Genomic DNA, 11626 nt, shown 5'->3' with positions numbered 1-11626 from the left:
GTAATCTGATCATATTGATTACAAGAAACCAATTAGACACTTGTCAAATAAGATTCGTCGTCTCTCTGGCACTTCAAAGTGTGCTTAGGGTTGCAAAGGATGGCTTTAGTTCTCTCATTGTAACATGTCAAATATATATTTATATATATATATCTATATAGATATCTATATATAGATGGATAGATATATATATATACCAATCACTGCACCATTCTTCTATATTGTATGAGTTTCAAGCAAAAAAAGTAATATCATTGTGAATGAGTTGCATTTATTGGACTCGGAGTTCCATAAGGCACTGAGAGGAGGGAACCGCATCGGCTCTTCCCGTGACCAGTCCAGTCGTGTCATCATTGCAGATTATCGTGCCGTTGTCCGCCCGAGAGGATTTGGCTTGGAGCTCAATCCCCCGTGGTCCCGTCCTTTCCTCGATGTTCAGTCACAGTTGTGAGGGGCAAATGGAAATGTTTCCTAAAACCTGCGATGACAGAGGGAAGCACACAGGGGAAGAGTTGAGGTACATACAGTATATGTATTTATATACAGTGTCTTGAAAAAGTATTCATACCCCTTGAACTTTTTCACATTTTGTCACTCTACAACCACAAACTTAAATGTATTTTATTGAGATTTTATGTGATAGACCAACACAAAGTAACACATAATTGTGAAGTGGAACGAAAATGATACATGGTTTACAAAAATTTAAGCAAATAAAAATCTGAAAATTGTGGTATGCATTTGTATTCAGCTCCCTCTACTCTGATACCCCCAAATAAAATGCAGTGCAATCAGTTGCCTTCAGAAGTCACCTAATTAGTTAATAAGTTTGTGGTTGTAGAGTGACAAAATGTGAAAAAGTTCAAGGGGTATGAATACTTTTTCAAGGCACTGTACATATACACTGTTGCCCATAAAGTTGGAATATATTCATTATTATTATTATTATTATTCCTATAATAACTTGACCAGGTGCAATGATTTCATTATGTGTCACAATTGCACATGCACAACATTTGATTGGCGCAATATAATACAAGACATTTTCAAAGTATTCCAACATTATTGGGCGACCCTATATATAATTATTAGGGGGGAGAAAACTTACATCTGCATATGAGTCATGTTGGGTGCAATTATGACTGTGAATTGAGAATGTCAACTTCAAAACGAAATATTGCATTACAAAAATGAGTGAATGTGGAGATTTTGTTTGATTTCATTTGATGCACTGAGCTATTTTTAAAAACGATTCTCTTCGCTCTATTAAAGCCCCTGAAAATGGGATTTCAAAATCGTGTGTTTTTCTCAATAAAACCAAACTCAAGAATTTAACAGTGGAACTCTGCTTCCACAGAACTGCACTGGTGTGGTTTGATCAGATTGCAGTCTTTTTGATACGCCTCTGGTGTACAGCTGCACCTCACACTTCGGTGTTTAACGAGAAGCAACAGAACACACATGTGATCAATCCAATCAAATCTAAAACTAACAGTGTATTTAAGAGTGTAATTATCAGGAACCCCCTTTGTTTGGTTCCCTATGTGGTGGAAGTGCTGTATGGAGATGCATGTTTTTAATTCCCACTTACTTCTAGTGGTAGTTAAGTGCATGTGAGCTTTCAGTGGAAGTGCCTGTTAAATTTCCACAGAGGAAATAGTTCACACGAAAGTGTTCTCTGTGGATTAAACACAGCCGTTTCACTGCTGATGAACTTTTAAAAGCTGCACGAATCAATATGTTTGTACAAGAAATCTCCGCTATATGACTGTTTATATGATTTTATGTGTTGTGACAGGAGTCACAGGAGTTCTCTCAGCTCTACAGAGCAGTTTGGCCTCTTTTAGCTCATTGTTTTGCAGCTTTCCTGTCTTGATTCAGGCTCCCTGCTCTCCTTAACGTTTTCAGATTCAGCAGGCAGCTGTGCTTCTCGAGCTTAAAGAGACAACCGTGCACCGACTTCCCGGCACCAAATCACTACCTGGTGAATATGGTGGTTGTGTTTAGCAGCTAAAGAGTCAGATGAATGTTGCTCATGTCTGCAGGAAGGGCAAACTATGAGTTCCCTTCCCATCTATTGCATTGAGACGGAGGCTGAAATATCCAAACTTGTGCATGTAAAACCAAAAATATATTTGATATTTTAAATATATATTTAAATTTGTATTTAAACATTTTAAATGCATGATAAATAAGTGCAGAAAACCAAAGGTTGTCTGTGTGGTAACTTGCTGCGGTTGCGTGCCGTAGCGTCCGTGTAGCCTGCGGCGCTATCCGTCCAGCTGTACGTTCCGAGGCACGAAGAACATCTCAGAGTTTTGTTTTTTGACTGAGCATGTGTGTTCTGTTGCGCCCCAACATGACAACCATAAACAATTTCACAAGCAGCAGCCACCCGGCAACACATGCAAATGAATTATTCACCCTCGCTGCTACGACAGGAAGCTAAATGATTCATCCGCCGCGGTGCGCGGGGGAGCAGCGGACAGTAGGCGGCGGCGGCGGCGACGACGTACCTCTAGATCTTAACGCTCTCGGTTCCGTACACGTTGTAGCCTTCTCTGTATGTGGCAAAGTTCTGGGTGTTGGTCGGGGGAGCCGGCTTAAAATTCTGGGCATTCTTGGCCAATTTCAGCCGTTTGGTTTCTTGCCTTGATTTATAACAGAACTCTATCAGAGCCACCATCATGGCCAGCCCCAGCCCTCCGACCAGAATATAGAAGACACCAGCCACATTGCTTAGGCTGAGAGCACTTGTCTTGTCCTGGGGGGAAGTGAATAACATAGTTAAGAGTTTTGCAAGGGCAGCAGAACAATACACAGCCTGCATCCTTCACACTGAGCCTCGACTTAAACTGCTCTAGCACGTCATCATACTCTGTCTTCCTCGTATGGCACATTATGGACACTAACAGCTACAAGCAACCAAAAATTGAAGATGCAATGAGGTGCTACGGCTGGTGTCTCGACTGAACTGATTCTCCTACGCTTGTCACAAAATAAAGTTATAAGGCGCTTCAGACCGCCATAGTCAGATGGTTCTCCACTAATGCTAATCTGCTGGTGAATGTAGAGCGTTTCCCTTCCCTACGCTACATGTGTGTCAAATGGCTTCTGCTCTTGACCATGTAAGGAAGCTGGTCAGTATCGCATAGGTCGACAGCTCTGAAATTCCCTATCTTTTTTTTTTTTTTATTCTCTTGGTGACATGTACGTATAACTCTCATGGCAACATTGTCATACAGTACAGTCAAATTCATAAAAGATGAATGATAGTTCCATTAAAGTTTAAAAAAAAAAACAATAAAAAACACTAAAGATCAAACCATTTTGCTGCTGCTTACCTACCAAACATATTCATTCAAAATTTGTTCATTAGAGTTTTACTATTTGCAGTTTAACCCTATGAGCGTGGAGATATCGTGACTAGGAAGCCTGAAATATAATCTGCTTTGTGTCTCAGAGGGTTAAATATTGGGTTTATTACATCCCCAGACTTCTCGTGATGCACAAACAGAGCCTCCGACCTCAACTCCAAGCAGCCGCAAGATTTAGAGGACACCCGACGGCGCGCTCGCCGCTTAGAGGTGTTGAATTTGGGTAACTCATCACAATAAGAGGCTTTGCTTGTTCGTCACACCACGGGAGGCCAAGGAATCTAATAGACGCATCTCGAAGCAAACTAGTAACAACACAAATAAATCAAATTTTCATTAACAGTTTGGTAAATAGGAACAGCAGCATAATGGTCAGCGTATCATGAATGTCAAGAGTGAAAATGAGCAAAAAAATAGCATTTATCAACAACTGTTTAACTGCTGTGATTCGATTGAAAAAGTGTATCTAGAAGGCAATTCCCCCACATTATTATGCTTACAATTGTCACACACAAAAAGAAGTGTTTCTACATTTTTCTAATGTATCAAAAAAAAAAGTCTAATTTAATAAAAGAAAGAAAAAAATCTGGGGAAGCAGCGCCTTGTGTTAAAGCCACATATCGACTGGGTTACAGTTTGTGGCGGGAAAAAAAAAGAAGAAAAAAAATCATGTGTAGCAAATAAAACAAAATGTACACTATAGATGTCAGAGAAGTCTTGTCTTGCATATGAACAGTACGTCAAAATGCAATTTGGAATCAGTACAAAAGACCTGCAGCGACTGACCTTACTTCCAGAGTCCTTGGTTCCACATTCACCCTTATCGTACCACCATTTGTTTTTCAGCTTGTCTAAGATGCCTTGTTCACTGAGTTTCAATACTGCAAGGTTTACAGGAGTTCTTCACGTGGGAAATAACATAAATAACATTATATTATGTTATTTTATGTTATTCAACTTTTAAACTACTACATACTTTACAAAGCGATAAAGCAGGGCTCCTGGCTATCAACATCACAGAGAGCAGGCATTCTACCTATTACCTTCATAACCCCTAGTCTAAAGCCAGGACCTGCCCATATCGCTTTGAGTAATCGGCAGACGCTGTTAACGGGGCGACGAGCAGGTACTCAATGTACCATCTGCAAGTCCAGAATGTCCAAAAAAAGGCACCTTGGTGTGTGTAGGGGGTGGTGGGGGGGTGTCTGACGGATCACAGGGGCTTTCTGAACAGCAGTGGATGAGCTCAGTCCGACAGGAGCTTTGTCTCAACAAACAGAAAAATCTAAAGTGATGGATGCGACCTTTCCATTCCCACGATGTTAGCTTAATCCCGCGGCGGCACCGCCGTGACAACGTTCAATTCCGGAGATATTACAACCAATTTCATATCCAAGCGGCTATGCCCAAAAGTGAAACGCTTAATTAATTCCTGCGTGTTCTATCCCGACATATCGCTGAGTAGACCTTATCTTCCAATTACGCCAGATTAGTGTGAGATGAGTTTGTCCCAACCCAAACTGCACAAAGCTGCAAGTCTGAGCTCAGAAGCACCGGGAGAACAACTCATATTTCATCTGACGTAGCTTTTCCATGCTATCTAAACATCTGCATGTAACCATACATTATCAGCTTTTATTGCACCTAAAACAAAAACAGAAAGGAAAAAGATCCCATTTGAAGTCATAATCTAACAGTGAAAGTCTTCACGTCGATCTCTCTGTGTAAAAGCAAAGACAAACAGTGCATCGATAAAGGAGTGACCTGACTACTCCCTGAGAACAATGTCCCCCAAGGGGACTGGTGCGATGTATAATGCACCGGGAGAAGATTACGCCACTGTAAATCCCTCATAGCCAATCTGAAGAAACGGACTGTGAAGACCAGACCATTGTCTTGGCTTGGAGAGACATTGATTAACAATGCAATTACCCAGTAACACGCTCTGTGTCTGAAACTCAATCTGGGCCGCACCGCGTTGTGCCCGGGGGCGAGGGAGGGAGGGGGAGAGAGGGACGTGTTAACTGTGTGTGAGAGGGCGTGCACGCCGCTGTGTGCACGTGGTTATGTGCATCTCCTGATGTCTGTTGGAACACGGCGCTGTGAGCAGGACGGAGGCCAAGCGCCGCGCTGTTTCTCGGAGCAGAGCGCTCCGGGGCCGCTTTGGTCCACCTAATCGGGCCCCTTCCACTGAATCCCGGGGAGCCACAACAAGCCAGGAGACAGACGGTACATACCTGTGCGTGATACAAGATCGATGGAGGCACAAGAGATGGACGCTTTCAAACGGCTCTCAGTAGCACCTGAGGTCGGCGGCTACAGAACATGTTAGCGATGCAAACATTGGAAAAGGTGACGTCATGTTAAGAGTTTAAAAAATGGCTGCAGCTTGAGTGTAATGACACAATCTGCGGTCCACGGGAGCTTGCAGCTTTCCTGTAATCTATCCAATTACCTGATCCATATCATGGCGTTGTGCTGATAGCATCATTTGTCACTAAATAGACCTGCAATGTAAAGAATATAATGCTTCTGTCTTATATATGTAATCTAGTGAGGATAGCACAATTCTTCATGGCACATAATCTAAACATTATATTTCATGGTTGAGTGAGGGGGGAGGGGTTCACATATTGCACCATTAGCTTCCACAATGGGGGGAAAAAATAATTATTCATCACTTAACCACAGAAGAGGGAGAAATCTGGTCAACGGGGTCACAGCTGTGTTGGTAATGAGTTGGGGGAAGGAACTGCGTGTAGTGGAATCAAACCACAGGTGGTTTATTAGATCGCTAATTGAAAAAGAAATCATAGGTCCTATTGTTTAATTAGAATTCTCACGTTTGCCTGCAATGCTTAGTCCCCTCAAGACGCCGCTGTTCCCCTTGCCTTTCCTGACGCCCTCGGCTGAGCAGCCATTTTGAGGCTTCAGTGTCGGGTCGGTGTCATGGATGTGACAGCATCTGGGCGCTGGAGTAACGTAAAGTCCTGATTTCTTTTTACAGGATTAGCACACTAATCCTGGGAAAATACTGGCAAATTTAAAGACCTCTTCTTGAATCACGCGACCTCATCAACTGGTTTTACTCAAATCGTCACATCTACGTAGACAAAGTCCTACACATGTGCAAGGGTGAATAAATACAGCTCAACCTTTCACAACTGCAGGGCAGCCACATTCACCTAAAAGTCTCCCTTTCTTTGAGAATAACTTCCACTTCTGTCTGGATTCTTCCCCTGCGAACACACTCTCGACAACCACGACTACTAGTTTTCCTGTCGGCTAAGAAACGGCTCCTCGTGTGGATCTGAGCTGCTACAGCGTCCGGTCAGACTAGCGGTAAACTCGGTGATCTGCCGCGGGGCAGCAGCAGGTTGTTTTTTTTGGGTCGGGGGCGGGGATGGACAGTTGGTTTGGTTATGGTTGGGTTCTCGTAACAGCCTTGCCGATTACTCTGCACTATGGTACCCGATTGTGGTGACATCGAGGCTGACCTTGGAGTCACCTCCCCCGCTGCCGCACTCTCCCTTGTCGTACCACCATTTGTTTTTCAATTTGTCCAAGAGGCCTTGCTCATTCAGTTTTAAAACTGCCAGGTTAACAGCATTTCTTGAAACGATAAAACATAACTTGTAAGAAAATGCACAGGTCCGTGAGAAATCTAATGCAAAGTAATAATTGTACTAAGCATCATAAGTATAATGGTAGTGAGACTACCGCTGTCAAAGCAGGGGCTTATGCACAGAATCTGTTAATCAGAATGGTCTAGGAAAAGGTTTGTTTCAGAATTGAAGGAAAATGTGGAGAGATAAGAAAGGCTCATATCAAGGTAAAAGACAGTGTTAAATCTTGGAAAAAAGGTGGCATGAAGGGTTACGTAGTTTAGAACTGAAGTGTGCGGGATGGGGACACTTGTCATTGAGAAGAAAAAGTAACAACAACAAAACATCATGCAATTAACATTCGTCACAAGTGACAGCGCAGCTTTTAACGGCTAAATTGAAAAACCATTGAACTGTTAAATTAAAAGTGACAACACAACAGTCAGGTAGGACAGAAGCACACAGGACAGAAGGAGAGATCGAAGGAGAGAGAAAAGGCAAGAGCAAGAGAGACACACACATATGGAATGGTTATTAGCTTTAGCCTTATCATCGGGATTTCATCCTTCGACTAGAAATTAGCTCTTATCATGTACAGTTAAAAACACATCATTGCTTATCATTAAACCGTTGTATCCAAGTGCATTGAAAGGCATACTACCGTTACCTCTGTGTCCATAAAAACAAAGAGGAAGAGAATGACAACATGGGGACATCAGGGTAGGTGGAATACTATAACAACATGGAGGATATTGTTATATTATCCCACCCACCTTAATGCTGAGCCTTTGGGCGTCGCCACGCCGTATCCTTTGGAGTCGAGGTTCCCGCCTACTTTCATGGTGTCGCAGGGCTTCCGCTGCTCGATGTACTCGTTCATGGTGGACTCGAGGAGAAAGGCGAACTTGCCCTTTGACTTTCGTACCCTGGCCACGCCGTCGGGCGTGGTCTTAACAAACACTGAGGGCTCAGCGGATTTCATGTATGACCACATCTTCTCATATACTGCTATTTTGGATCGCTGTGCAGGGGGAGAGAAAGGGAGAAGTAGTTTAGGGGAAATGAACAAAAAAAACATCACATTTAATGTCTCCTGTAGGATTTTTGTGCTTAATGATCGCTTCGTTTCAAACTGGCATCGTGAAGTATTTATAGACATCTTGGGAAAAGCGGTAGGGTGATATCTTTAAATACCTCCAAATAATAACTGGCGGACATTAACAAGATCATGAAGTACAAAAATGTACAAAATACATTTCTGCTCATCGGTTCAAATATTCTGTTGCAACTTGAGGCTCAGATTCAGTGTGAATGAGGGGCGTACATCACCTGTAGAGTAAAGTCACCCACATTGGGTATTTGTGCAAAAATATCATCAGTGATTAAACTTACAGCAAATGTGGAAAATAATGATTTCTATCAAAAGTTGCAATTTGAGTGAATTTGAGCCTCGGTTGATCGTCTTAATTCAAACTTGTTGTACAGGTCGTCCGATTCCACAGCACTGTCCTTCATGTAACATCTCAACTGTGAGTCAGAGGCGACGTGCAGAAGAAGTGAACAAGAAAGCGGGTTACGCAGACACAAGGCAACCCATCACAAAGTGACACAGATGAGCCTTTTTTTTCCCCCCAGCGCCTGGGGTCAGGCTTAGCGAGCCTGTAAAAATCTGTGGGAGTCGAGCGCTATCTATAATAAGCATCAATTAAATTATTCAATGCCGCTGGATTTATTTTGGCATAGGCATTTCACACTTTGAACAGATCCTGGTCCAAGCAGTGATGAGCCAGTTCCCGAGTGGCACTGTGTGAGCTGCAGACTGGATCCCGCATCAAAAAAATATACTTCCTTTTAGTAAAGGCCAGAGAAAAATGGAGGGAGGGAGGAGGGGGGGATGTTTTTCAAGAACTGGCTGAATCAAAAGATCTACTGTCAACCGAAGGGTTTGTGGATGGAAGATGCACAAGCTGTTGATATACCAGCATCTGCGGGAGATGCTTCCCTCGTGTTTGTGTTTTCTTTCTTCTTCTTCTTCTTCTTTTTTTTTTTTACATCACAAGGCCACAAGTCAAATAAAATGTGAAATGATTAGTCGATGAATTCCAAAGCCACACTCGCAGCTCTGTGTGACAAACAGCTTGGAGCTAAATGCTAACATCAGCACACTAACACGCTTACAAGGACGAGGCTAACACGCTGATGCGAGTCCATCATCTGAACGGCATTAGTTCTGCAGGTGTTTCTTCACAAAACCACAGTACTTGACAAAATACAAATTGACCTGATGATGGCACTTGTTCTAGTCAAGCCTCTAGCATGTTTAGCCAGCTAGCGTGGCCAGCTAGCGTGGCTAAACATGCCAAACGTTAACTGGTTTCAGCTTCTTAAATGTTTTTGTTGAATTTTACGACAAAATAAGCAGCTTGAAAACGTTACTTGGCCTTTGAAGACTGTCATTCTTGTTCTTATGTTTGTTGTTTTGTTCTATGTGGGACTCTTACTAACATAAGTTATTTAGTCACGTCTATAAAATGATAACAATTAAATTAGGAATGCTAGAAACAATAAAGCTCATGTATTTTTAGAACAGATACAGTGCTGTCCAAACAAAAAGATCAATAAGCCACACAGACTCATCACTGTCATCAGTGGGTAAAAGCCCCTTTAACAAGAGCATATCCATCTCTGATGCATTCCTATTAATAAACAAAAGCATTAACCTTGACCCAGCGAAAGTGCTTTAGTGGCTTTATGTACTCGTGTACAATTTGTAGGCATCTGTCATGTAGCATCAGGCCAAAGGGTGAGGATGAGATGAGACAGCAACATAACACAAATTAAAAAGTCTGTGTGATGAATGTCCTCTGCTCGGATGAAAAAGCCTTGAAGTTGGGGGTGATGGCCATTCTATTTTAATGAAACGGGTAGGGTGGGGTGGGGTGGGTGTTTTTGTTGACAATCTTGTTGAATGTGTTCAATTTGCATGTGTCAGACATCATGGAAAGGACACTAGTTTAGAGGGCAATTTCCCCAAAGGCCCAGGCTCTGTGGGAAAGCGGCATACGCCTCCTCCAATGAAGAGAAAAGAATGGATCTGGGCATTGATTACGGACGACAGAGTGTGCTGCCTCAGTGCTTTATGAAGTCAATTCATCAATATCAGAGCGTGGACGAAGTGCAACCAAAACCTAAATAGGCCGATTCCAACCGCGACTAAAGTCGCCAGTGAGATGCTTAAAGCAGAGGGAGACAAAACGAGATACAGTGAGAGAGGCCCGGAGGGAAGGAGAGACATTTGATTATTGAATGCTGGGACACAAACATGCAAACACACACACACACACACACACACACACACACACACACACACACACACACACACACACACACACACACACAGTTACACACATTAACGTAATGCATTGAAAGTCTCCTCTCATCTCCTTTTAAATGTAATCACTCACACTACGGTCTACGGTGGTCATTTAAAATTCAATTAGGGAATAATGACTGCAAAAGTTCATCATCAATGAACAGACGATTTGTTGAGCAATTATAGACTGCCATAAATACAGCTTTATACATGTGGCTGTCCTTCCCATCGCGTAATGGCTCTGTTAGATCACGCTGCTGTATTTTAAATGAGCCTCCAGACGATTAACTGGGAGTGGTTACATCTCATAGCCATTGTGTAAAAGACACTCAGGTTTGGTAACTTGCAAACTGAATAGTCATGCCCCTTGTTCTAGTTCTTGGCTTGTGGCTCTCCACAGGGGCGACGGCTGAGCCGGCGGCTTGCAGCCAACGGTGCTAACAGTGCAGAATGAATTCATCTGGAGGGGAAACCGGATGGTTGGCGCTGCGCATCTGCAACCAGCTGAGCTGTAACCAGCCCGGCACAGAATGCCGGCCAGGAGCGAGCCAACGGGGCACGCTCACATGCACTAGCATGTCCCAAGAGGCAAGCATAGCTGGTCCGGCTATGTCAACAAAGCACAGAGAAACTCTAAGTACAACTCACGCAGAGGGAGGGCTGCTTCATTCTCTGCTCAGGTAGACATTACTGCACTAGATTTACTTAGCAAACAGTCGTTTGCTGCCTTGTTAATGCTCTGAACATCATGAAAAAAAGCCCTTTATGTCTTCAAATTATACCAAAGCAATCATAATGCTGCTCCGTTCATAATGAGTCGATCTCAGGCAAAACCTCCTACCTAGGAGACACGGTTACATCATCTGTGTAGGTGTTCCGCCTGCAAATCTATTTGATGCAGCGAGTCTCCTGCTGTGTGTTGCAGTAGTCATAAAGACATAGTCGGGTCTGTTATTCCAGCCTGACCTAAGACGAGGAATCAAGAGAACAGGACTTGCCTTTAGCGAGACAATGTAAGAGGGAAGCCGGAGGGAAAACTGGTGGGTGCTTATTATTCTTCTGGGGGAAAGTCTTTCAAATCAGCGCGTCCAAATCACACAGATATGAAAGCACAGGCACTCGGATGCATGTGTTTACAATGCTATCTACGGTACAGTTAAATATTTTGAGGCAAAGACTTCATATTCAACTCAAATACTTTTGCTGCAGACCACATTTGGTCCACTATTTGCCTACTACTGCCTTAGAGGATACTGGTGGAGTATCTTTCT

At 43.0% G+C, this 11626-nt stretch overlaps 1 protein-coding gene across 4 annotated transcripts in view; it reads right to left on the bottom strand.

Moving 5' to 3' along the window:
* Positions 1-221: 221 nt before the first annotated feature.
* Positions 222-11626, bottom strand: part of gria3b (glutamate receptor, ionotropic, AMPA 3b) — a 73442-nt gene continuing 62037 nt past the window's right edge. Inside the window, exons 13-16 of one of the 4 annotated variants that reach the window (XM_084010476.1) lie at positions 7756-8003; positions 6875-6989; positions 2517-2764; positions 222-478 (exon numbers count right to left, since the gene is read on the bottom strand). In XM_084010476.1, coding sequence (XP_083866602.1) covers positions 2519-2764; positions 6875-6989; positions 7756-8003 — 609 coding nt within the window. In that variant the 3' untranslated portion in view covers positions 222-478; positions 2517-2518. Of the gene's footprint in view, positions 479-2516; positions 2765-4102; positions 4279-6874; positions 6990-7755; positions 8004-11626 lie in introns of those variants that run through there. The other 3 variants (XM_084010477.1, XR_014597225.1, XM_084010478.1) reach the window with 3 other exon arrangements.

The sequence above is a fragment of the Eutrigla gurnardus genome (genome assembly GCF_963514095.1).
Source record: "Eutrigla gurnardus genome assembly, chromosome: 5".
Taxonomy (NCBI): domain Eukaryota; kingdom Metazoa; phylum Chordata; class Actinopteri; order Perciformes; family Triglidae; genus Eutrigla; species Eutrigla gurnardus.
Note: the sequence above shows the minus strand (reverse complement) of the source record. Positions and strands in the feature narration are given on the sequence as shown.